Below are 27,566 nucleotides of genomic sequence, written 5' to 3'. Positions count from 1 at the left end.
AAGACATATTCTAGGGTGAGACAATTCATGTCGTCACAAAAAAACCCCAAAAATAATTATATAAAAAAATCTTAGTATGGTTTAAACCTAAAATCTTTTCTATTATACTATCTAACCCACTAAATTAAATTATTTTTTTCTGACTTGGGTAATATTTTCTTTGTTTTTTTTTAACCAATGTTAGAGTTTGTCTAGTCTAATAAAACGAAACTAACTGATTAAAAAAAATATATAATATAAAATTATGAATTTTTACCCAAAATATTTATTAACATAAATCAAATTTGAATTGTGTGGGTTTTGATTTGTGTTTTATTTATTATTTTTGTAGATGGGTTGGACTTTAAAAATAAGCCTAGACTGTGAAAAATGAAGCCCAAATAAGCACATAGTTCTTGTAATTGGCCCATAAAGGCCTATTAAAAAATGACAAAACAAAAGGCTCGATCTGTTCGCAAAGAAGAGGTGCTCTATTTTTCTATTTAAATATGTGAAGAAGTAATTTATAAGAAAAAATAAAGTTAAGGTCGGTGAGTTTTACATTTGTTAAGTAATTTAATTTATTTTATTTAAATTGAAAGCCTTAAGTTTATTTTAGTTCATGTTTATTTATTTGTACATTTATTTAGTTAAACAAATATTAAAAAAAATATTATTTTGAACTAAAGATGAAAATGAGATGGATGAGGGTGGGTAGTGCATTGATAATCCATCCCCTTACTTCTTCAGATATATTTATTACGTATTTGGTACCGTTAAAAAGATTCTCTTGTGATACCGTTTATTCTATATTTTATAAATAAAAAAAATGATGTTTTTAAATAATAAATATTATAATATATATATTAAAAATTCATATTATTATAAATAAATAAATTTAAATTTTTATAAAATATAAAAATAAATATATTAATAATATTATATGTTTAATTATATAATTTTTAATGTTCCGACAGAAATACAATTACCACCATTTCCTTATCCACACATAATTGCTGGTCTCTTCTAAATGGGTACGATTGACTACATCCTTATATATAACCACTACTTGCAGTTTTGATTTTTAATAAAAAAAATTGTTAATATTTTTATGATTAATTTATAATAATCTGATTATGAATTATTTAATATATATAATATTTTATATCCAAAAAGGATCCAATATCGTTAATCTAATAGATAAGATTAGATTTGAGTAATATATAAATATATAACAAAATAGTATAACAGAATTTAAATTTATCTACCAGCTAGATCAATTAGATGACATTTCACTATCATAAGTTAAGTTCTTTCTCTTATTTAAAAGATTAAAATTATAGAAAATTGAAAATAAACATGATAAATCGACCCATAATATATATAAATAAAGCTTCAAAATGTAGTACATAATTATGACAAGTTGTAAAGAAATAATTATTCCAAATATAAAATATAGTAATCCATGCATGCATCGATCGATCTTTTTAGAAGGAATTAATGTTGTACTTTGATTGTTTAGCAGGAGTAAAAAGACCAAAATGTTTTTCAGATTCTTCTCCAGTCTTCTGGTTCTCATCAAACATAGCAAACAGATATACTTGCATAGCATTTCCAGGCCTCCTCGGAGTTCCATTTCCACTGTTTACATGGCTTATTAAGTTCCTATAATAAGTCCCCGCGTTATCCATACTTGCCCCAAACCCCCCATCGGACGGCCATCCGCTCTCCGACACGATAATTTTCAAATCAGACCCGCCAGCCTTCTCTAGGGCGGCGTATGTTGAATCCAACATGGCGTCGAAAAGATTATCGTATCGAAGATCTTGACCATCGGTTACCACATCCCCCGTGGAAGTAAACAAGGCATAAGAAAGCGGAATATTTTGAGGATCACCTTTATAACTAAAATAAGGGTATATGTTGACGAGAAGTGGCGAATTGGTTTCGGACAAGAATCCTATGATTGGATCGATAAAAGATCTCGCGTCATTCCTAAACGAACCTTGCGACGGAGGATACGTGACTCCCAATAGCGCCGAGTATGTCGCGGTTGAGACCTTAATCTGGTCTTCCAAACCGGCGGACACGAGAGCCTTGTAAACATTCTGCATGGCGGGGTAAACGAATCGAGACGCTTCGGTACCTGGATTGACTTCGTTCCCTACGGCTATGTAACGGAAGTAGACGTCGGAGGAGTAAGCAATCACGTTGGCTTGGACCCATTGAGACGCGAAGGAAGGATCGGACCCGAGGTCTTTAACGTTTGGGGCGTCGAGAATGAGTTCGATGTTGGATCCTCTTAGGGCTTCTAGGGTTTCTCGTTTAGGGGAATAAATTCGCATCTTTTTTATGCCATTGGCATTGTAGAGTCCTACAACTTCTTGCTCGGAGGGCAAATTATTTCCAAGTCCTCCATTGCACACTCCTATATTATTATTAGATTGTGCACCTGCATGCATGTTTTGGAGAATATTAATTTAATTAATTATACATTATAAGATATTAAATATATAATAATTAATTAATTACCTGCAGCTATGAATAGAGCTAACATTAACACCACAAGAAGAAGAGCCATATATAATCGAATGAAGAAGGAATTAATATTATTAGAGTGGTTGCAACTTATAAGAACTATCATAACACCCTCTCTATATATATAGAATAGAGAAAGAGATGGAGCATTAATTCGTTTTTATTTTTTTAATTAGTATATATGTTTTTATTTTTTAATTGGTATATATTAACATATATAGGTTGACGGTTGACTGTTGACGATACGATGAGAGAGAATTCTCACGACCCACTTCTTTAATTGTATAATGAATAATGAATAATGAATAAAAATATTAATAATAATAATAAAAATAACAAAAAAATCTCTATAATTTCTTTTATCTTTTCACCTTAATTAATAATTAAATAATTGTTTTTTTTTAATAAAAAAAAGAAGAAATAATTCTCATTGAATAAAAAAAATTATATATAAAACTTTAATTTATAAATAATAAAAAATAATATTAAAAAACTAAATGAACTAAATAATATTTTATATGTTAAATAATATTAATTTACAAATATTAAAATTTTAATAAAAATATCCTAACAATCAAATTTTTTTTTTTGTTTTATAAATCACTTCAAAAACAAATTCATTTAAATTTCATAATATTAAATGATAAAAAAGAATCAACAAAACAAATCAAGGAAATAGTAGTGTTAGAAAATTTTCTAAAATTTAACTTTACTCGAAAGTGGTTGATAAAGAATATTTGAAAAAATTATTTAGAATAATAAATTATCATCTACAAATATTATCAAAATAATAACAGAACTATAATAAATTATAAGAAAATACCTATAAAATGACCGCCATATAAAAAATGAATTCCAAAATTCTTTTATTAGAAAGATAAAAAAAAATTAAATTTGACAATATCATCTTCTTTATTTTCATACCAACACGATTGAAAGGTTTGAACAAAAAAAAAATAACCCACCACAAATTGAAACTATTGTTCAGATTATAAAACCCTGATACGATAAATCCGATTAAACTAAATATAATGTTGTAACGAAATAAAACACAACTTAAATTGATCGACGAACAAAAAGCAAGATAACATCCTTGATTAGAAAACCATGATAGGCTTAATAAAAAAAACTTAGACTATTCAACTCTCTTGAAAGAAAAGTCTTAAATTTGTTTGTGCATGTAAATATGCTATATCTTATATTTATTTTGATTCTAACTACCATCTTAAATTAATATATAAAACAAGTGATAAACATGCTTCGTTTTTATTTTATTAATAATATATAGTGTGAAATAAGATTTCCTTGTACCAATATTAATTTTAATGCGATTTTTTATACTTGTGATAATACGTGGCATAATTTAATTAATTTAAAATGTTAAGAATTATTATTATTATCATTATTATTATTATTATTATTATAAAGTAAGAATCTATCATAACATTTACATATATTAATTTTACTTACAATAAAATGTCTGGCAACCGTAAGCTTACTTAGTGAATGTATATACATTAATTGTAATATTTTTAGTCTAACAATCTTACCGGACATTATGATAACTTATTCATATTGTTTTCATTAAAAACCAATTAAATTTAAATAATGCGATGAATTTACTAAATTTAAGATATCTATCTATCTATCCATATAGACGTAGACCAAGACTGACGCGTTTTCCAAGGACTTGTATATTTAATTATAATAAAATTGAGCAAATTAAGATAGTGACAAATATATATTATTTTCAATTTATTCTTGTTTGTTTTGAACCCACTCAGCATCGAAGAAGAAGAAGAAATGGAACCAACCCAAAAGCCACTCTCCATTAATATTAATGGATGGACTCAAATTCAAACTATAGTAAGTATTGTTTGGTCTCAAATTATATCTCAATTTGCTGACCGGGTCCAAAACGATTAATTGTACTGGTTAAGCTTATTATAAATGCATTCAAATTTATTTCTAACATTTCAGCTTATATAATAATTGTATGAACTAACTACTAAAATATAAATAATAAATAAATTATCTATTAAGTTCAACTCATTGTATACTAAAGTAAATATTTTTTCACTTCCAATAAAAAAAATTTAAAACACTTGACTCATTACATATTCAAAACTGGGAGAGAAAAGATCAATAAAAAATTGAATAACGTGTAATTCATTTTGGATTCAGATACACTTTGATAATTTAACATAATTGTTATGCTCGGTTTAGATATATATTATATTGAAACAAATTAAAGATTTTTTTAAGATTTAAGGAATGACTTAATTATGAATCCCGCCATAAAAAATCAAACTAAATTAAAATCAAATTACAATAAGAAAATTAATAGGTTAATAATTAATAATAAAATCAAGTAAAATATATATTTTTTAATTTTGTACACATTTATCAATTAATTAAGTATAGATTCATGAACAAACAATCATTTTATTTTGTAGAATATATTTACAATGTTCTCAGCAATTGGACCATTGCATCCAGTTTAATATTTTAGAATTCACTAATGACATTTCAGATATAAATAATTACAATTTATTTATTAGAAGTTCATATTAATATTGTATGTAAAAGTCATGGTATGAAATGTGATGCTAGTATTTTACATTAAAATAAAATAAAAATATCTATAATTTATTTATCTTATTCTTAATTAAATATAATTAACAATAAAATAACTATAACTCAAGTGACAAAAATAATATTTAAGAGACAAAATGTCAAGAATTTAAATTTAATTCTCATCTAAAACATTTTAAAATTATTTATTATGAACAAATATTAAAAATATTTTAAATCTAGTATATTCTACTATGAAATTTCAAATATATACTATATTCAACTTTCTTTTATTTTATTAATAGTATATTCTACCCTGTGAAATTACGTTTTCCTCTTATATCAAAATTAATATTAATTTTAGTGATTATGACTTGAAGTTTTGATATTCTATCCTTTATGTACTTTTTTAATTAAACTGTGAGAATAATATCACAATATGTGTCATATTCAACTTATAATGATAAAATTAGTTTGAACTATGTAATCTAATCTTTATGAGGTAGTTGTTTAATAAAAAAAAATCACTTTTTTTAAATATCATCAATTTTAATAAGTTTTAGAATTTCGTTAAAAAACATTTTATTCACAATTTTAATTTTTAATTTTTTTATAAGATTAAATCATATTTTGTATATTAAATAAAAAAAACCATTCTTAATATTTATTTGTGATTATTTTTAAATGTAAATGTAACTATAATAAAATAAATATTTTTTAAGAAACTAAAAACACAAATAATCTTACGACATAATTTATTGTTTTAGTTTTTAAAAACTTAAAAAGTTAACATGATAAGCCCCCAATCATGCATCTCATTTTTTTTAAAAGCTCCATGCATATTAAAAATTATTTTTTTTGGTTTAAACATAACGACAAATAATGACATTAAAAAAATACTTAATAAGTTATCGAGTTCGTAAATTCTAAAAGAATAACGATTAACTCTCCGACAGACTTTACTGACTTTCCTGAACAAATCTCAGAAAACATTCTAATAAAGTATTTTATAAATGATACGAATTAGACGAATACAGTCATCATTGAAATTCAAAATTCGACGATTTCTCTCCACATTCCACATTCATATAGTTTACCAAAAAATATTAGAGATGACTTTGACATTAATTATCCATGATATTTGGTCTCATATATGTATTTGTTTCACTTGAACTAACCTTAGTGGGGGTACATCACGATAGAATCGAATTTGTGATGTTTGATCACTTAATTTTTTATTTTTTTTGTCTTAATTAGATATATCATATATTTGTTTCACTTAACCAACCTTAATGAGTGCATACATTAATTGTAATATTTATAATGATTGTATTAATCACTGTAAATATTATTTTTTCTATTCAGATTTATTTTTCACTACACAAACGAGTTTTAAATTAAATGTTGTAATGAATGTACTAAAATAAATATATAAGAAATGGTATGAATGTTAAGTTTGCTGTTAGGCATTTTGGGTATATATGGAATTATTGGCGTGAATTGTGGGTGTATTCTTCTGTCTTGTAATCTATTTATCTATGTATATAGACCTAGACCTAGACTCACGCGTTTTCCAAGGACATGTAAATTAAATTTTGATAAAAATTGAGCAAAAGATAGTGACAAATTAATATTAAGTAAAATATTTTCAAAATTCTTGTTTGTTTGTTTGTTGGGGGTGAGGAAGAAGAAGAAATGGAACCAATCCAAAAACCCACTCACCATCATCCCCATTAATATTAATGGAGTCAAATTCAAACTATAGGTTTGTCTTTTAAGTCTCAATGTGTGATATTGAAGAAAACAAGAACTAACTCGAACAAATTATATCAGACTCTAAATCTTAATTTGTTTAATGGGTCAAAAACGATAGTGGTTATGGTTATCATTACATTCAAATTAATTTTTAACATTTTAGTGCAAATATATATAAAAATATATTTTTATATTTGTTTTTTTTTATTGAAAATAGTAAATTTACAAAAGTTAAATTACTTTTTCTTCTTAGCGCATCTGATGACGACTTATTTTCAAAATTTCATTTGAGTTGGTGTTGTTGTATTTTCTTCGATTCGGGATCTTGTTTAGTCAGGTTAAAATTTTGATCCCGATTTAATAATTTAAATAATATTCTTAATGGTTGGTGATCGTTTGTTGATCATATAGTCATACCCTTCAATTGTCATTTATGAAGTCTGTGTATATCTCATTTTTAGCAGTAAATGAGATAAAGTTACCAAATCTAAAGTTATTTTTTATTTATTCAATAAAGAGTCACTAAAACAGATTTTTTAGTTGGAGACGCTCTTATAGGCGCATCCTTTAATTATTTTTATGGGTTTCTCATTTTTTTATTATCATATATTGTAAATGATCACTTATCATTTGTCATAATCTTTTCCGACGTAGTTTATTTAGTAGAGATTCTTCTGACACCGTTTGATTGATTTGTTCAGTTTTCTCTACTTCATTATGTATGTCACCCTAAGAAATTATAAGATTTTTCGATCTTCGTCATTATACTTTAATTATTATAAATATATCATATTATTTAATTAACACTTACATTCTTTTACACACAAAAAAAAGAAATTGTAGAAAAAAATCATTTGAAGGTCTTGTTTTATTATATAACACACTTGACCAGGATTTGCGTTGAAAATCCTTGTAAAATTCAGTTATGTATCTCTATTAAGTATTTAATGAATAAAGACTAGACTCAAGTTGTGGGCCTAGGCGAAGAGGAAGTAGACAAGCCCAGTTCGGTCTTTCTTTACCGACTCCAAAATCCCCACCCAATTAATGGGTTACCTTCCCAAATAAATAAATATATATATATATATATATATTTATTTTCAAAATGTCCGAATTATTGGGTCGAGAGCTGTGGTTAATTTGAATATATATGTGAGAGTAATGGATATTTGAGTCGGATTGTGGGTTGACCCGATAATAAACTTAAAACGGTTAAAAATAAAATTAAAAATGTTATATATATGTTTAGAACTTGCAACATAACCAAAAAGTACAACCCTTTAACCAACTAGGCTAATAACACTTTATATTTTTAATTCAACACAAAATTTGATGAACGCGTGACATTTTTAACTAACTAATATATATATATATATATATAAAATGATGTTTAATTTTTAAAGTGTCCGGATTGCCGGGTCGAGAACTGTGGTTAATTTGGATATATACGTGTGAATAAATTAATAATTGGGTCGGATTATGAGTTGATCCACCTATAAACTTAAAATTGTTTAAAATGAAATTAAAAATGCTATAGGTATGTTTCGAACTTGCAACCTAACAAAAACAAGTACAATATTTTAACCAAGTGGGATTGAGATGTGATTTGCCGATGCAGATTAAGTCGTATCAATTGAAAGTGGTTAAAAAAGTATAAAAATCAAATATTTGATTGACTAAAGTGTGAGGTCACGGTATTAAATATTAAAAAATATGAATCAAATATTTGATTAACCAAAATGAAAGTACAAGGTCACGTTATGGAATGTTCATTCAAAAAAAAATATACGATGAAATATGTAAGGAAATCTTTGAGAAAATAAATTATTTTAGCGAAGTAAATATTTTAAATATTAAATACATATTATTATTATTATTATTATTTTATTATATTTTATTTATAAAATATAATCCATTTGCATTGCACTGCACATATATATTCCTAGTTAATAATAAAATCAACTAAAATATATATTTTAATTTAACACATTTATCAATTAATTAAGTATAGATTCATGAACAAACAATCATTTTAAGTTCTAATTTTCTCTGATTTCTTCTCAAATTTAGATTTTACTTCTTTTCTTTTTTTTATTTTCCCAGCTTTTCTCTCCATGGGCATGTTCTCATGAACATATTATTCAATTCGAATTTAAAATATTTCTATTCTACTTTTATATATATATATATATATATATAAAAGTTTTTTTATTAAAAAATAAATCCAATTTAAAACAATCTCTCACAGTTCAATCTTTGTTTACCGGGTCCAGACATTTAAAAACTTAGATACTATAAAAAATTGCTAGCCTATTTTAATAAATCATAATTATTTTTTATTTTTTAATTTATATCTTTATTAATTAATTATTAATATATTATCTCTCTTCTTTTTTTAATAAATGAATTCTCTATTATTATTTTTTTATAAATTTTTTATTATTTTTATATTTTTGTATTTGTAATTAATTATTATATATATATATATATATATATATATATATATATATATATATATAAAAAAAAAGCATTTATCATTAATTATTTTAATTTTATATTTTTTTCTTACTTGATTATTAATTATTTTAAAATTGTTTGATTCTAATGTTTTTTTATATAAAAATGACTTATCTTTTTAATAATAAAAATCTTTCAACACAAAAATAAATTAATTAAGAATTAAGAATTGAATAATAATAACAGTTCATTCATCAACCAACAAAAAAATAATAATCAAATATTAGACAAAATATTTTTCCTTACTACTACTCATATAAGTCATGAATAAAAAAAATTAAATAAAAAATTATTAATTTTATTTTTATTAATATTAAATTAAATAATTAAACAACTCTTTAAACAAATATTTCAGTAAAATAAAATTCATAAATAAGTTTTAAAAGTTTTTAAAAAAATGAAAATTTAAAAAATTTGAGATATAAAAGCTAATAAAAAAAAAGATAAACTAATATAAAAATAAACAAAATTTAAGAATTAAATAAATTTAATTGGTTTAATTAATGAAAAAAGAATGAGAGAATATATATTAATATTTAATTAATAAATATAAAAGTTAATATATAAAAATTAATTTTTGTTTCTAAAAGAGGTTAAATTAACAAAATTTTGATAATAAGTATGATTAAAATTAATATTTACCGTCTAAATAAGCTAGTTATTACATACTTCTAATTAATTTTTTCTTTTTTATAATTATTTTGAGTTGTATAAAAAATAAATAAATATTGTTCTTTCTTTTAACACTTCAATCTTATTTTGAGCAGATATCCATATTTTTATACTGTTTTAATCTCTTTTATAATTTTCTTCTCCAAAACATTGGAAATGATGCAACCCTTACAATTATATATAAAACCAGAATTGTATTTTTTTTGTTTTGTTTATAAAACCTCTTTGATCAGATTTGCATACTTATTTTATACTTTTGAATATTGATTAAACCATCCACAAACTAAATTAATAAAAATAGTAATATATTAGAAGAATAAATAAAATATTAAAGATGCCCTAGCTTGTATTTAATTTATATTTCTAATATAAATAGATATAATATGATGATAAGATGTTTTGTTTAAAACTAATTAGAAATGAAATGATAGTAAGAAAGCTCGTATTGGTATTTGGGGCTTTTATTATATATTATAACTGCAGTAAGCCCATGGGCTACTACAACCGCCCACGCAATATATATTATATTGAAGCCTAAGTATTATTTTTATTTTTATTTTACAACTATCTATATTTTGATTGATCTTATTTAGGGTTACATTATTGTTATTTACTAGTGTAAAAAAAATCTCTTGTTCTAAATTTAAAAACATTAATGGTGAAAATCCAAAGATAAAATTTTGTCATATATATATATATATATATATATGCAGAAAGATTTCAATGGCAGTGGTCGTTCGTCTCTATCATCAGAAAGATCAGCGGAAGGGAGAAAGAGGATTAGGAGAGGAGTTAGGGATTCTAGAACTTCTAAGCTCTCTGCAAACATGATCCAACATACCCAGAAAATCCCTCACTATCACAAAGATCCTAAGGGGGTTTGCCTCCTTCTTCATATTCACGACGTCGCCATGGAAGTACTCTGTAATTTCTCTCACACGCAACAGGATTTCGCTTTCCTCATTCCGAAGTTCCTTTATTTTCTTATCCGCATCAGATACAAACGCCCTCATCACCTGCACAAAGCTACCATCTTCCTCCTTCCCCCCCAGTCGCTCATGTACAAGATTCTTCACCCTACACATTCCCTCGAACAGGTTGCGCATGGAGCTCGACACCACGTCCAAGTCAATCGTAGCCGTCTTCTTCACGTTCTGTAGTTCAACGCTCAGGCTTGAAACCAGCTCCAGTCCCATTCTCTTGTAATCTTCTTCCTTCTCTTCCTCCGCCGCAGCCTTCTTTCCTGATGATAATATCTTCCCCATTATGCTCTCCGATGCTCTCATCCCTTCTGATCTCATTATCTCTTGTACCACGAAATGGAGCAGCGTCGTCTTCCCGTCTGTCCCCTTCACGTCGGCCAGCTTCAGGAGTGCGTCCAGCTTGAACGCTTTTGCCCCACCTCTTATCGTCCCGTCGTTCATCCTATTCCCTGTTTTCAGGACTGCTTCCAGTAATTTCAGAAACAGCCGACTTGATCTCAATTCCTGGCATGCTTCCTGATACAAGAAAAAGATTACAAATTTGGGAAGGCTATTTATAACTTAAGTGTGGAATCGAACCTGTAACATCGAGAGAGACTTGCGGAGATGGATGACCTCGTCGTCAAACGTTTCTCTGTATAGCATAGATTCGATCCTTTGAAAAGCAAAGGGGACGTTAAGCATTGTCTTCACAAACTTCTCGGCCGAACCGAGCTCTTCTACATCGCCTTTGTAACCGGAAAGCTTCTCCTCTTCTTCCTTGGTGAGTGTCATCTTAGCCAATACTTCTAGCTGCTGCAGGCACAAACCTTCCCCTGCATGCATGCATGTGTGGAAATGGGTTGTTTAATTAATTGAAGATGAGCTCATATTCTTTCGGTGAATATATTATTACCTTTCTCCAGTGAATGACAGACTTGATGGGCAGTTGCATTCACGGACTTGGAGAGTATTGTTATGTTCTGTAATCTCTTGGCTTCGAGAACGTGCTTGTTCGTGTTAGGACTAGAACCTCTTGGTTCGTCAGCCTTTGTTGGATCTTTGAGGTGATAACCGAAAAGTGATTCTATCATTTCCTCGTCCAACCTGTTAAAAAGCTGGGGTCAAATTTATTTGAAAAAGAATGGAAGGAAGGAAGGAATTGGATGGATGGATAGATAGATAGATAGATTCAATAGAATGTCTTACTCGAATGAGCTGCACCTGAGGTTGTCCCAGACAGTGGAGCGATGTGGTGCTGCTCTGACTTTGTCCCAGTGAAGAGGTTTCAGCTTTGGCAAGCGGCTTTTGCTTTGGTTTTGGTCGACATTTCCCTTAGACGGTGGAGGACATGGCGGTGGGGGTGTTGCTGCTGAAGAAGAAGAAATGGTTTTGATTTCTGAGTTTGACAAAACTGGCGGTGATTTGGAAGTGGAGAAATCAGCTTTTGACAACGCTTTCTGAGTTGAACTAGATATGGTTAATCGTGGTGGAGGTGGCGGTGGTGGTGGTGGTGGTGCAGGAGGAGGAGTCTTTGGGGATAGTTGAAAAGCTAATTCTTCATTAATAAAAGTAGTAGAAGCTGAGTCGAGATTGGTAAGTTTGATGCTAGAGGAGCGCGAGTCACACAGGGAGTGGAAGGACTCATCTTCGTCTAATTCCTCGGACAAATCATCATGAGGCAGCTCCAACTTCTGATCAACAGGTGATGACGAGGATGACGATGACATTGCTGCGTCGGATTCGTAGTACTTGTCGTTGGAGTCCATGCTATCATCGTGAATTGAGATGATCTCGGCAGCAGCGACTGAGGCAGTGTTGGAGTCGGATCTTAATATCGGGTCTTGGTTTGTTAGGTGCATTAGTTGATCTTCGTCAGATTCTTTTGGGAAAGTTTCTAGAGGAAATGGGTGATCAGGTTCATCATGACTTGTAACCTTTCTTGTTGTATTCTGAGAGGTGCGGCTTATTAACCAATCTGGTCCATTATTGCTTTTAATGACGGCTGTCCCTTGATCAGCACTACTATGTTTTGTTGATGATGGGTTCCTGTTCCTTCCTTTGTTAAACTTATAATGGCAAACAAAGACAATGATGACAAGGACTGTTAAGATAAAGATGAATCCTGAAGAGACTAAACTTGCCACCATTATTTTCTTAGCTCTAGTAACACCACCATTCCTTCTCACCTCTCTTTCTGGTATCGGAATTGGAGCTCGACGAACCAGATGGTGGTGAGGGGGACGGTGGTGGGGGCGAGGGTGGAGGATCAGAGATGGAGCCGGAGCTGGGGCTTGCAATGGAGAGAGTAAAGTTGGGAACTTTCTCATGATAAGGGCTTCTTCATGTTGATAGGCATTAATGGAGTGATGATGGTCATAAAAAATGTGGATTCTTTGCTGTAGTGATATCGCGAAGAGAAGGAAGATGAGGACGAAGGAGAAGGAGAAGAAGAAGAGAATGTGGTATGCAGTACTAGAAGAAGGTGAAGAAGCCATGATTGTTTGTTTCTTCTTCTTCTTCCAGGCTGAAAATAATAATAATAATAATGATCAACAACAGATGATGAATCTCCTTATCTTCTTGATGTGAAGATGATGATGCTGCTGCTGATGATGATGATGGGCCATTGATGGATCGATCTCTTTTCTTTTACCTTTTTTTGGGGATTGGGGGATTATCTATAAATGAGAAAGGCCAGGTAAGGGTGCTGGTGAGAGTAAATGGATGGTGGTGGGAGTAAAGATGGGAAGAAGGAAATACAGAGAGAAAGCCTTAAATGCTACTCCAAGGAATCCCTGAATTTGGCAGTTGGATTATATTGGTACTGATCAAACCTCCTCCTTTACTCCCCTGCGCAGTTAAAGCCGGTCTCTGTGTTAACTCTCCTTTACCTAGCTAGCTTTGGTCCACATCTCCTTCCTTCTCTTTAACCTGTCTTGTTGAACAATCCCTCAATCCTGCTTCATTGTCAACTATGTACCTCCCCCATTTGCAGAGTTCTGAAATACACCAAATTGGAAGGCATTGGTTTTTTACCATGATAATCTTGAGCCTTGAGCCCACTAAAAATGGGAATTAGTTAATTATGATTTGAAATAAGCAAAAGTCTCTGGATGGTGGGTGGGTTGAGCGGACTAAAATAAATGTCATTATCAACCCAAAAAGTTTATGTCTAGGTTGGTGAGTGTGTGGGTCCTAAGTGGTTAGACTCACTAAATTAAATGACCCTTATTACATGGATCTATTATCCCCTAACTAATTAACTATCATGGTCTTTTATTGTTGGTGTTTATTCAGTAGTACATGCATGCTTATAATTAATTAGGCAAAATGATTGGTCCCTTTTTCATGCACTTGAATCAATCAATGTTCTATTAATCCAAATCCCTTTTTTTATATATACAGAGCATTGATTGGACTTGTAGCCTTTCACCCTCACAGGTAAGGCTATTGGCATAAAGGGGGGGACCCCCCCATAGCCATGTGTACTAGACAGAGGGAGGCCACACCGACACTAACATGCACCTGGACTCTCTCATATTTTGCTTTGCTTAGCCGCTAAAATATGATATCTGGATCAGGATCCTCTTTTTTGTTGTTGTTTTGCTGCTAATTTTACTACAAACTTTTTGCCCTATTTAACTAACACTAACATTGGAAGGAACAAATAGAACAACTAGTAAGGAGGACAAGAACTGAATTGCAAACTAGATGTTATGAAACAACATAGCCATATTGTACTCTCAAATTGATGACATGAATCAAAAACCCATTACTAATCTGATTCCATTATAGATGTAGATTTACCATTTACTCCATATTTTAATGACTCCATTAGCTAGGGACTTTACACTTTCCCAAAATGACAATGATTTCTCTGTTGTTGTATGCATTTGGCCTTCTTCATCCTGCTTCTTACACATATCCTTGTGAATAACAATTACCACAACCCCATATAAATCTTGGATTCAGAAAATCCTTTTGATTTTTACCATCTACATTTGTATCATTCAGGAATGGTTTATTTTCCTTCTCTGCTTGTTTATTTGAGGATGTTGATGTGTAACTCCTTCAGCTTCTCGATTCAGCATGGGACTTTGACTCGGAAAATCTCTAACATTCTGCTTAGTAGAGTGACCAATATGAACATCTTAAACTACTGAATGCTCCTCGATTTTGCCTGGTACCTCTCCTCTGCTATTGTTAAAAGATTTTATGATTCAACTAGCTTTACATTCTTTAAATTTGTGGAAGATGTTTTATAGTTGTGTACAATCTCTTGAAGAAACTGTCTAACTACATAATAGTTGCCTCCAACCTCACCCTTAGCAGCAGAAACAGTTGGAAACATTCCTCCATTCATTGATCTGTATATCTGTTACAAAAAAGTTGCAGATCATAATACAATTTTGCCAGCAACTAGCAAAAACTTACCTAAGTTTTGTTTTCAAACGTGATCTCATTTGAATCCTAGGACAAACTGTGAGATAGAGAGACTTCTATATGTAAAGTTTAAGAACATCCAAAAACAACATATGACCTCCATTTAAAAAACATATCCAAACTAAATTCGATTATCTAACCTATTCTAATTCTGAGAAGAGTGGGAGAGAATTCGAAAAGTATCACAACATATCCAATATTAAATTTATTGTGGGTGACTGTATACTTTTGAGTTTTTGCCCAAATCATATGATTGGGCCTCATGGCACTTATACAGATAAGTTCAGCCCATATGATATATGGGTCTACGTAAATATTTTTGTGTAGATTTTAACTTTAATTATAACATATTTGAGAATTTAAAACATAGAAATGTTAGGGACATAATAAGCCTATTTAGAAAATCTGTATTTTATTATTTTGTTTGATCTAAAATAGTAATTATTTTTTAGAATAAGATTTAGACTAGCTATTATGTTTTAAAATTTATTTGATATATAAAATTATTTTACAGATAATAATCCAAACTATTGTATAGTTTTTGACATTCTATAGTACAAAAATATTAATCAAAATATATTTTAAATTATGTAACTTTTGTGATCGATTTTATCCAAATGCTATTTATTTTCTAAGTACGGTATAGTGCTTTTTTTCTCTTTTTTTTATTGTAAAAAGTAAATAAATTGAATAATAATAATAATAATAATAATAATAATAATAATAATAATAATAATAATAATAAAAGGATGGGGAATGGTCTATGATAAATAAATCACAGTCTGTTAAATTAAATGAGAATGTGAAAGCGACACACATTCATAAATGGAGGTGTGTCGTAGGACCCACCAAGATTTTGCATACGTAAGCAATGACCCGCACAATCTTCATATTATTTTAATTTATATATATATATATGGAAAGTTTCACAAGTTGGCACGACACTCTATTTTTTCTTAACTAAACTAAACATAGCTATCAACCACAAACTATATATAAATATATGGATTTCTTTTACTAATATTGGCATGTCATCTTTTAATAAATAAAATTCATTTTTTAAAATACACTGATATGAATGTCAATTCTTCTAGTGGAGATATCTATATTTTTTTTTTAAGGTTGAAAATTAACTTATTATAATAAGTATGATTTCTATTTTAACTTGAGTGAAAATCGTACCAGAGACCTTTAATCTCTTAAAATTATTTTTATTACTTGAACTAATTTAAAGAGTTAGATACCCATTATCTAGAATTACTCAACCCCTTTAATAAAAATAAATATATAAGTGTTTGAATTTAGGATAAAAAAATATTATACTTTTCTTTGAAAAAAACAAAAAAATTGTTAATTGTTTTGAAATACAATCCCAACTATTTGGATTATGGGCAGAGAGTAATAAAAATATATATAATTATGTTATTTTTCAGAATAATATATAATCTAAATTAATATTTGAATAAGATAATTAATAAAAAAATATTTTAAAATAAATTTATAATGATTTTTAGTTTAAACCCATGTTGGATATTGATGTTGGGTGTTAATTGTTCCTATTTTATGGGAGGTTGCATCATTTTCTTTTGGTCAAGGACAATGACATCTTGTTTTAAACTTGATTTTGATCATGTATTCAAATGGATTTCATTCACAACTTAGCTTATTTGTATTTACAATCATATTTGGTACAAATTAAATTAACATAATAATGTTAATATATAGAGAGAGATGATGGTCATGGCGGCTATATAGTCTTTAAACCACTATTTTTAATTCATTGTATAGAATGGACTAGCTAGTGTGACTATTCAAACAAAAAGCAAACAACTAATAGTCCTAATTAAGTGGACAATAACACTCCTATTTATTCCCTATTTTAATAACTATATTGTCATTAAAAATTAATTAATTATTCCCATATGGTTAAATAGAATAATATTCATGTATGTTGTTGGCATTTAATTACGATATATTTTTTTTTTTTTTATTTGCTACTTGTAGTATTATAATCACTTCCACTTTTACTCTTGAATTTAAAAAAAAATTGAAAGAGTAGAAGATTAGTGAGTTATTGTAGCTGATATAAAATAGCTGGTTTTAAAATAACTTTTACTTAATTTTACATGCATTTGAATCTTATTTAGAAATGATCAATTTATATTTGAAAGAGTAATATAAGTCAATTAGTATAAAGTTGTGTCTTATGACTAGTTGACAATTAATATTTAAGAAATAAATACAAAACCATATAATACAAAAGTTTAGTTAGTTGATGACTTAATGAGTATAATTTAAAATGACTTTACAAAATGGGCCCATTATAAGAATAAAGTAGAGGGAAAATTACATTAGGCCCAATAGAAACATGGGATGTGTTTTTTGCAATGACATTAACAATGAGCTAATTATAAAGTCAAACCATGTTCTTTTCTTTAATTTTTTGAAGATAATTTGAAATACTTTCACTATCAAGATTCAAAATGTGAATTGAACTCAGAAAATTTAGTAATTGACCAACCCTATTAAGTTAATTTTTCACTATAGACCAACATTCCAATTATCCATACATCTTGACTCCATTAAAAATATTGGATTCCAATATTTAGCAAAAAAACAAGATAAAAAAAAAAAAAAGAGTGCTTTTACTTTTTGCTAGGCAGCTCTAACTTTTCAGACCATGAGCTTTGACAATGGCCTTTTTTATCTTCATTTCCTTTCTTACTTTTGTGAGAAGATTCCAAACTTAGGAAAAAGTGTATACTAAAAATGCTTCTTTTAGTAACATATTACTACTAGTACTCTTATGTGACATGCTCATGAAACTTCCTTTTTTTACATTTTTTTTGTTTTTTCTTTCAATTTTAAGGATTGTGAAAAAAAACTTTATTTTATACACATGACATAAATAGATTTTCTACCTACTATTTTTAGGTTATTTATCACAATTAAATCATATTAATAATCAGCTTCGTTATAGGGTAAGGTCAGTTAGACGGACTACCTAGAACTCTCCCACAATGGCACAAAAATATAATTAATAATTAACACCAATAATATTTAATTCCTAGTTGAAATGTGTTAAAATAGCATCTAACTAACTAAATTATGTTATTTTTTTAAAAAAATAATATAAATTTATTATATTTATTTATTAAAACTAATTAATTTAAAAATAAAAATAAATTTTATTTTCGTTTAAGACACCCAATACATTTTTTATATTTTAACAATATCCCATAATTAAATAAAACAACTTAAATAACTCATTAACGTTAATTACAAACTATGTTAAGAGTATTTTTTTTAAATTAGTCTACTACCACTCTATATTTAAATTAAGACTTTTCTTTTTAATGAAAATTGAATATGAGAGTTTTAAACTTGTTTAAGTATAATCTTTTTTATTTAGTAATTGTAATGTGTTATCTCATCAAATGGACCACTTAGAAAATAAAATTGATTGTAAAGATGAGAATAATTCCATCAATAATTATTACTGTGTATCCTCCACGTTAATAGTAATAATTATAAAAATTATGTTGACCCACTTAGAAAAAAGTCAAGATTTATAACGGTAAGTTAAAGTCTTTTACGACACATTATAATAATGTTATTTTAAGACCGACAAGGAGGATTTTTTTTATATGTCCTCAAATTTCATAATAATATTATTCAAACGTGTGAAGTTCTTGTTTGACTTATTTGAAATATGTAACGTTCATAAACAATTTATTGTGTGCATGTATTTTATATTTAATAATTATTTATTAAATACATTTATATTATATATATATAGAGATATATATATATATAGAGATAATAACAACTAATTAATCATATTATTAAATGCATTGATAAAGCCCTAGCTAGCCTCTATTGTGCCCCTAACCCTGAGCTTAATTGCAATGAAATGTCTTGGATAATTTGAGATCATCAACTAATTTATAGTCAAACTAGTTTTTAAGTGTAAATGAAAAAAATTATGTAATATAGAAGAAATTATTGTCCCCAAAATTCGATAATTGTGAACAGATTCTTCAAGTAAAACGAGTATATTAGTCTAATTCAATAAATTATCTATTTGAGAAAAAATATAACATTTTTATCTATTCTCATTTCTTTGAACTTTTCTATTTAATGTTAATCAAATTAATTAGTTTAATAAAATAATTACAATAAAGAGATCGTATTGAGAACACAAGATCTTAACTCCCATTTAGGTTTATTTTTATATTCCACCTCATAAATTTTGTAGCTTTCATTAATTTTTTAAATAATGATTTATTATTTTATAGATCTCAACTTTTTGATTGGTAAGATAACTTGTTTTTGTTAGGCGGAAAGTTCGAAACATACTTATAGGATTTTTAATTTTCTTTTTAACCGTTTGAAGCTGTATTATTCGAGAATACACGACAAAAGATATTGTTTTCTTTTTAAACCTCACCTTCAAGAATCGTAGACTTTTTTTTTCAAAAATGTATTTTTATCATGAATCATGTGTCTTTCTCGTAAAACTGAGAAAATAATCAAATCACACCATCTCTGTAATACGTAAATGCCTTTTTTTCTCCCAAAATTGTTGGAATTGTTCGTAATAAGATATTTGCTACAATTGAAAATGTCTTATCAATAAAATTTACATTTATCCGCGATCTAAGCAATATAGATTAGTTAGTTAAAAAGTTGAACCTATATTGTTAAAATGTCTCACGTTCATCAAATTTGGTGTTAAAATTATAATATAAAGTCTTATTAGTCGCCTAGTTAGTTAAATGATTATATTTGTTTGGTTATGTTACAAGTTCGAAACATACCTATAACATTTTTTATTTTATTTTTAACCGTTTGAAGTTTATGGGTGAGTTAACTCACAATTTGACCCAAAATATTCATTTACTCTCACATATATATTCAAATTAATTACAGCTCTCGATCCGATAATCCGGACTTTTGAAAATTAAACATCATTTTATATATTTTATATATATAGATAGTCTTTATTGAAAACTAAACATGAAATTTTTTACTTTAATTATTTGGGCTAGTAATTGACAAATAAAACTTATTTTTGGTCAACACTCTTTTATTATGTGTTCTACACCCAGATTCTAATAAATCTTTATCATTGAAGCTGAATTCAGGTATTCTCGATTTTATAATTTGAAAATATACAATAAGAATTGATTGTATAGTGCTTGTCAATTTTAAAAGATTTTTAAATGATTAACCTTTTCAATCAAATATCCTATTAGTATTAGGGCAAAATAGATATTTTGTTGTTCTGATTCAAATTAATATGTAAAAAAGACTTAAAAAAAAAAGACGGTTAAGAAAAAGAAATACAATTATTTAAATTATAATAAAAACAAAATTACTCAATTAATTAGATTATGATTAAAAAAATAATTTTATACATTTTGTAAACTAGGGTTTAATCTTAAAAAAATACTAATATAAAACATCTCATTACTAATTATGATTTTCCATTCTAGTTAATATATTTTAATAAAAAATACACTATAATCTAAGTATTAATCTAAAACAAATCAAATCTAGTAACAAATTAAGAAAAAAATCACAATCAATTTTACTTTATCAAAAATTTCTTAACTGAAACTGTGATTGTATAAAATAAAATCATTTTTTAAATAAAACTCATTATTAGTTATCTTTGCAAGTTGGAACATGTGTATACATATTCTTATTATGTCCCAAACTGGCTAAAAAAATCAAATTATTAAATTATCAATATGTCCATTATTTTTTTTATATCTTTTTTATAATGAATTGAAAGAACTTAATTAAACTTTTTTTTTATCAAGTGATTTTTTAATGATATTATGTACATAAAATTCATTCAAATAATAAAAATAATGTTGTAATTTGTAACTAAATATATTTATAAATTTCAAACATTAGTAGTCATTTTTTTTTAAGACTTACTATTAAATAAATATTACCTGAAACAATTTAAAATAAACTCAATAAATATCTCCTTATTCGGAATATTTTGTGTGACCTCTGTTTTTGTATATTATTAAAAAAATAATAGGAAAAAAGTAATAAAAAAATAAAAATAATGAAAAGCAAGAACAAAAATCTAGTAGGGCTTTAAATATATAAAATAAATATATAATTTATTGGGGAAAGAGAGAAAAAAAAGTACGATCCTGCAAAGCTTAGCTGGTATTAGCGGAAGACAGCTGGCAAGTCGGTTGGATACGCAGCAAGACCGTCGCCGTTCGTCCCCCATTTTTCTCTCTCACACATTTACACATACTATTCATTTTCTTTTTTTATTTTTCTTTTTATTTTTTTACTCACATTTTTGTAAAGGGCGCCAAGGTCCAAGAGCACGCCTGCCCCTACCCTGCATTTCTCACTTAATGCCGATTTTACCCTTTACTAATAATATAATAATATTTTTTTAATTAATTTAAAATTATTAAATAATATAAAATCTTAATACTTAAAAAGATAAAATATAAAATAAAAACTCTTAACCCGGGTGTTAGTGAAAAGGGTAACCATTGATTGAGGGGTAGGGGTTGAATGGAAGTTACTGAAATGGCCTTGCCCTTATGATGATAGGGAATGTGTAGTGTAGTTAAATTTACAGACCACTTAATTTAAGAAAAGATATTTGCAAATTATTTTGTTTCCATTATTTTATACAAAACAGCCTCTGTTTTCCATAATGTTTAATCTTATAATCATTTTGTTTAATTTTATTCACTATGCTAACATGTATGTATATATAGCTCTTATTATAAAACACCCCCACTCTCTTTCTCCTTACCAAATTTAGATAAAAATATAAATAACTTTATTAAATCTTGTAACTTCTACACTTTATTATTAGTAGAAATAATGCATTTTGATTATTTTAATAATTTCTAAATTTAAGAATTGTGATGTGTCTTTCACCTCATTCTTCATTTCATTTAACAATAAAAATAATTTTTAAATAAAATGTTGACATTAATCTTGTTATAATTTTATTTTATTCTCTAAATGACTATTTTTTTTTCTAGAGAGAATACGACATGTTAAGACCGGAAATAAATTTAAAATAAATATATCGATGATATAATATATTTTTTTGTTTTTATTAATATTTAAAGTTGAAACACAAATATTATGGATAAAATTCGACAAAATTATACCATTCCAATAAAATTTACTAAGTAGTATATATAGTTTTAAAAATCTCTAAAATATGTAGATATCACTAATATAAACAGAACTACACAATCTATTTGGCCTTTTTAGGGAGCTTCTCATTTTGGCTACTACTTCTAATTAGCACATTTTGAATATAACTAGTATTTTATATCATACTAATCAATTATGATACTGGGGATTTTTTAATTTCTGTATTGGCGTATTATTGAGGGGAATTTTTTAATAGAAAACAAACAATAAATTAATAGAATATATACATTAAAATAACATACAAGCTACAATAAAATCCTTAACTTAGGTACTAAAAGATTTTCTGTATTTATTGATTCAAATTTCAATGTCAAACTTTATCCTATTTTTAATGTTCAAATATAATATATATGGGTAACTAACTACTTTATAATTCGATTTAAAAACAAAAAATAGCTGCAATAAAGGGATATTTACAGTTTACTCATATGTTTATTCCTTTAAAGGATGCAAGACTAAATTGTATCTTAGTTGATAACTTGATATCATAAACTTAAACAAAATAATCACATACTAAATATAATAAAAAAAATTAAGAAAAAAATAAAATAAATAAAATAAATAAAACCCCATGATTTTCACAGTTTTTTTTTTTTTTTACAAATTAGATATGTTAATGGCTAATTTTATTATTATTCATTATTTTTGTCAAAATTTTGTGATAAAAAATAATATTAAAACAAAAAATTATATTATCATAAAAAAATAGCCTTTATATAAAATAAAACAATCCTACTATATATTTTTTTATACTGATAAAAAAAATATCTTATACCAAACAAAAGTAAAATTATTGATGATTATTATTTAATGAAATAAATTAGGCCAAAAATATAACATACCAATTTGCTTAATAAAAATATTACATAATCATGTAACTCACAATTTCAATAAAACAAAATACCTAAATATATTTAATTAGGTAATAATATTAATATTACAATTTGGGTAATTAACTTTTAGTCTTTTACTAATAAAAAATAATAATTTAATTTATTTTTTTTAGACAAGAGGGCGCATTAGTCGCTTCACGTGTTTAATATGAATTAATCCGTATGCGTTTAATGGCAAGACCGTAATTTGATACTTTTACAGTGTCAAACTCACAGTGTGAACGCTGCCCCATTTTATAATTTGAATGATTTTGATGACAGCAAGAAAAATATATGGAAAATAAAATTGGGGCACGGATCCGGCATTACCAAATTAGTTAAGGGTAGTTTCGTCTTTTCAGTCAAATTTATAAGTATCCAGCGGTTTGCTTTTCCAACATTACTAACACTCCGACTCGTTTCTCTCTCCCTCCCTCCCTTCCTTGCTCTCTGCCGGAATATTAGCCGGTGAGTCGCCGGCGTCGGCGGTGGGAATAGTCGGGAGAGGGGAAGCTTCTGCTGGAGGTGAGAGAGAGAGAGAGGAATAAGTGGTTGAATCGAGAGTAGTATTAAACGTTTTTTTGTATGGGTTTGAACGGTTGATTTTGAAGAGAGAATGGGGAAGGTGGGATTCGGACTTGCGTTGGGATGCGCAACGGCGACATGTGTGATCGCGGCGGTGATGATGGGAAGGAGGGTTAGGAGCCGCCGTAAGTGGAGGAGAGTGGTGGCTGTGATGACGGAGTTAGAAGACGTTTGCTCAACGTCGGTGGGACGACTTAGGCAGGTTGTTGATGCTATGGCGGTGGAGATGCATGCTGGTTTGGCTTCTGAAGGGGGCAGTAAGCTTAAGATGCTACTCACCTTTGTTGATACTCTTCCAAATGGGTATAATATATATATAACATTCCCTTTCTCTCGCCGGAAAATTTATCGATCATTTTATATGCCCTTTTCAGTTCCTTTGATTACTTACAATAATGGGGATCAATATTCACTACATGGGTTTTCTCTTTTAAGATATTTAAATTTTGCATTATCTTTCTTCTTCTTCTTCATATCCATCTTGGCGTACTATTGTACGGGAGTTCAAAAACTTTGTTTTTAGGTTTTGGGTTTCTCTCCGTTTCTTCTGTATTGACGTTCTTTAACGGTTGTATGAATGCTCTATCTCTTCTGTTGTTTCCTTTGCTATTGATTTTCAAAATTGGTTCCCTTCGGTTGCAATGAATGTGATCGGGATGACATTGATCATGTAGAAATGGATGGATGTTTTATCTAAATCTATTGTTCTGTTGCAGGAATGAGAAAGGAACATATTATGGTCTAGATCTTGGAGGTACTAATTTTAGAGTATTAAGAGTTGAGCTGGAAGGAAATCGATCACCTTACATTAAACATGATGTTCAACGACAACCAATTCCCGTGGATCTAATGACCAGTACTAGTGAGGTGGCCTAAGAGTATATATCACCTTCATGGTATCTAATTGATAAGTTCAAAGGGTTGGGATTGATTTCTTCTATTGTTGGCAGGATCTATGTGATTATATTACTTCATCACTCAAGGAATTTGTTGATAAGGAAGAAAAAAGTGGTTCTGATGTGTCTGTGGTTGAAAGAAAGCAGCTTGGGTTAACATTCTCATTTCCTGTAAAACAGACTTCTGTTTCTTCAGGCTTACTTATCAAATGGACAAAAGGATTTAATATTCAAGACATGGTTAGTCATCATTGATACAGTTTGAGTGCTGTATTTGTTCTCAGTTTGAGGTTCAATTTTCACTCAAATCACCTTTGATTGAAGTGGGAGGTTATGGCAGTAGGATTTTATGTTGGTCTCAAAAAAAGAAGATTATCAATTGTTGGGTACTGTTTGGTTAAAGAAAATCTGTCTTTGTCAGGTTCAAGGAGATGTTTCAATGTGTCTGCAGCGGTCAATGGCTAAGCAAGGTCTTGATATGCGGGTTGCAGCTCTTGTAAGCTCTACTAATTGAATGAAAGCTTCATGTATGTCTGTCTTAAGTAGCTTGGAGTAGATAATTTATAATGGTTAGAATATTCTTCTTATTTCATTATCAGATAAATGATACTGTGGGTACGTTGGCAGTTGGACACTATCACGATTCAGACACGGTTGTTGCAGTCGTAATTGGTACGGGTACAAACGCTTGCTATTTTGAGCGAGCAGATGCCATTATTAAGTGCCAAGGGCTTTTCACTACTTCAGGTGGCATGGTATGGTATCTTTTCTTTTGGCCTCTTTTTATTAACTAAGTTGTAGATGGTTGTTTTTTTATGATGAAGCTGTTGTTAATTTATATGGTTAGGTGATTAATATGGAATGGGGAAACTTCTGGTCATCGCATTTGCCAAGGACGCCTTATGATATCGAGTTAGATTCTGAAAGCCCTAACCCGAATGATCAGGTCATATTTGCTATCCTGTTAAACTTAGATGGCTAGGCCTTGTTTGATGACGGATAATCATCACTCACTTCATTAATTAATCAAATCATCGACCAAATTACTTTATTATTTTCTATTGCCTTGTTTGAGGTCAGTCATGCAAAAAGATAAATAAATAAGGGTTATTTGAGATTAATTCCAAATAACCCAATCCTACACACATTCATCAATCAAATAATGCAAATCATCAACCATCATACCCTCTATTTAAAAAAAGATCATTATATATATACCCTCAAGTCTTTTCACCAAAATAACCCCGAATGACTTACTTATCATAATCCATAAATGAACAAGGCCAAGGTTTTTCTTTCCCAATAACCCAGATTATTTTCAAATAACCCTGCATGAAACAAGCTCCTAGTTCTAGTTCTAGTTCTAGTTCTAGTTCTAGTTCCTTTCCTTTCACTTCCTTGTGATATTCTGGAAATAAATAAAGTGGCTTAGAGATGGATGGTTGGTGCAGATATTTGAGAAGATGATATCAGGAATGTATTTAGGAGATATAGTGAGGAGAGTTCTTCTCAGAATGTCTCAAGAATCTGATGTTTTCGGACCTTTATCTCCAAAATTATCTGTGCCTTTCATTTTGAGGTACATTTTCCTCTTTCTCGATTCAACAATGCTTTTCAACATTAAAACATATGATAATGGTAGTAAACATTATTTCAGAACACCCCTGATAGCTGCAATGCATCAAGATGATTCTTCTGACTTAATGGAGGTGTCTCGAATATTGAATGATGTTCTCGAGGTCTGTAACAGACATAATGTTTCCTCATCTAATATTTATCTTAATAAATAATTTGGTTAATAATTTTGTTGTCGGTACATCCCATTCAGATTGGGGAAGTTCCACTAAAGGTGAGAAAACTTGTAGTGAAGGTGTGTGATGTGGTGACACGTCGGGGTGCCAGGTTGGCAGCAGCTGGCATAGTGGGAATCTTGAAGAAGATTGGTCGAGATGGAAGTAGTAGTGGTGGTGGAAGAATGAAAACAGAGATGAGAAGAACGGTAGTTGCAATAGAGGGCGGTTTATACACGAGTTATTCAATGTTTAGGAAATATCTTCATGAAGCAATGACTGAGATTTTAGGGGAAGATATTGCCAGCCATGTAGTTCTAAAAGTCATGGAAGATGGTTCAGGTATTGGGTCTGCCCTTCTTGCTGCTGCTGCTGCTTCTTCTTCTGCTAGCTGTTAACATAAATATATATATAGCTTCTGTAAATTGTAGAATCCATTCCATTGTTATTATTATTGTCCATAAGTTTAGAAGATGCATTTTATTTTATATATATAGTTCAATTTTAATTCATAATTGTGAAATATATAACATTCCAAATCTTTCTCCATTTTTGTTTTATTATGTCCCATTTCACTCTTCTTCTTTTGATGTATTCAAGGATTGTTGTTTTATTGAGGGTTGTTTTTATAATTGTACTGATGAATTTGTTGAATTGATGATGGCCATTGAGTTTTAGTAGAATGCCACTTTCAATTTCAATTTGGAAGACGTTTTCTTTTCAGCATCGGGTTTGAATGATATTTTGACTATCTTTTTA

At 28.6% G+C, this 27,566-nt stretch overlaps 3 protein-coding genes across 3 annotated transcripts; 1 reads left to right on the top strand and 2 right to left on the bottom strand.

The window, feature by feature from the left end:
* Nucleotides 1–1,338: 1,338 nt before the first annotated feature.
* LOC124927255 (glucan endo-1,3-beta-glucosidase-like) lies at nt 1,339–2,615 on the bottom strand. The gene is made up of 2 exons (XM_047467642.1): nt 2,512–2,615; nt 1,339–2,431 (listed from the first exon to the last, which is right to left on the bottom strand). The coding sequence occupies exons 1-2, from the start codon at nt 2,558–2,560 to the stop codon at nt 1,467–1,469; spliced, it is 1,014 nt and encodes a 337-aa protein (XP_047323598.1). The 5' UTR covers nt 2,561–2,615; the 3' UTR covers nt 1,339–1,466.
* Nucleotides 2,616–10,694: 8,079 nt separating this feature from the next.
* On the bottom strand, nt 10,695–14,030 carry LOC124926998 (formin-like protein 11). The gene is made up of 4 exons (XM_047467333.1): nt 12,207–14,030; nt 11,914–12,104; nt 11,598–11,833; nt 10,695–11,534 (listed from the first exon to the last, which is right to left on the bottom strand). Exons 1-4 carry the CDS (start codon nt 13,493–13,495, stop codon nt 10,794–10,796), a joined length of 2,457 nt encoding a protein of 818 aa, XP_047323289.1. The 5' UTR covers nt 13,496–14,030; the 3' UTR covers nt 10,695–10,793.
* Nucleotides 14,031–23,961: 9,931 nt separating this feature from the next.
* On the top strand, nt 23,962–27,354 carry LOC124925645 (hexokinase-3). The gene is made up of 9 exons (XM_047465707.1): nt 23,962–24,424; nt 24,838–24,988; nt 25,072–25,257; nt 25,439–25,513; nt 25,617–25,772; nt 25,865–25,963; nt 26,469–26,596; nt 26,675–26,756; nt 26,846–27,354. Exons 1-9 carry the CDS (start codon nt 24,153–24,155, stop codon nt 27,203–27,205), a joined length of 1,509 nt encoding a protein of 502 aa, XP_047321663.1. The 5' UTR covers nt 23,962–24,152; the 3' UTR covers nt 27,206–27,354.
* Nucleotides 27,355–27,566: the final 212 nt, after the last annotated feature.

The sequence above is a fragment of the Impatiens glandulifera genome, chromosome 2 (assembly GCF_907164915.1).
Source record: "Impatiens glandulifera chromosome 2, dImpGla2.1, whole genome shotgun sequence".
Lineage (NCBI taxonomy): Eukaryota > Viridiplantae > Streptophyta > Magnoliopsida > Ericales > Balsaminaceae > Impatiens > Impatiens glandulifera.
The sequence above is the reverse complement of the archived record's forward strand: the minus strand, read 5'-3'. Positions and strand labels throughout refer to the sequence as shown.

What these genes read in the sequence shown, in the direction of transcription:
- LOC124926998 (XM_047467333.1), bottom strand. Translation starts at nt 13,495, where the DNA reads ATGGCTTCTTCACCTTCTTCTAGTACTGCATACCACATTCTCTTCTTC. An exon ending in CTGTCATTCACTGGAGAAAG is followed by an intron (nt 11,834 to 11,913) that starts GTAATAATATAT and finishes GCATGCATGCAG; the next exon opens with GGGAAGGTTTGTGCCTGCAG. An exon ending in AGTCTCTCTCGATGTTACAG is followed by an intron (nt 11,535 to 11,597) that starts GTTCGATTCCAC and finishes TTCTTGTATCAG; the next exon opens with GAAGCATGCCAGGAATTGAG.
- LOC124927255 (XM_047467642.1), bottom strand. Translation starts at nt 2,560, where the DNA reads ATGGCTCTTCTTCTTGTGGTGTTAATGTTAGCTCTATTCATAGCTGCA. An exon ending in AGCTCTATTCATAGCTGCAG is followed by an intron (nt 2,432 to 2,511) that starts GTAATTAATTAA and finishes ACATGCATGCAG; the next exon opens with GTGCACAATCTAATAATAAT.
- LOC124925645 (XM_047465707.1), top strand. Translation starts at nt 24,153, where the DNA reads ATGGGGAAGGTGGGATTCGGACTTGCGTTGGGATGCGCAACGGCGACA. An exon ending in GTTGATACTCTTCCAAATGG is followed by an intron (nt 24,425 to 24,837) that starts GTATAATATATA and finishes GTTCTGTTGCAG; the next exon opens with GAATGAGAAAGGAACATATT. An exon ending in ATATGCGGGTTGCAGCTCTT is followed by an intron (nt 25,514 to 25,616) that starts GTAAGCTCTACT and finishes TTTCATTATCAG; the next exon opens with ATAAATGATACTGTGGGTAC.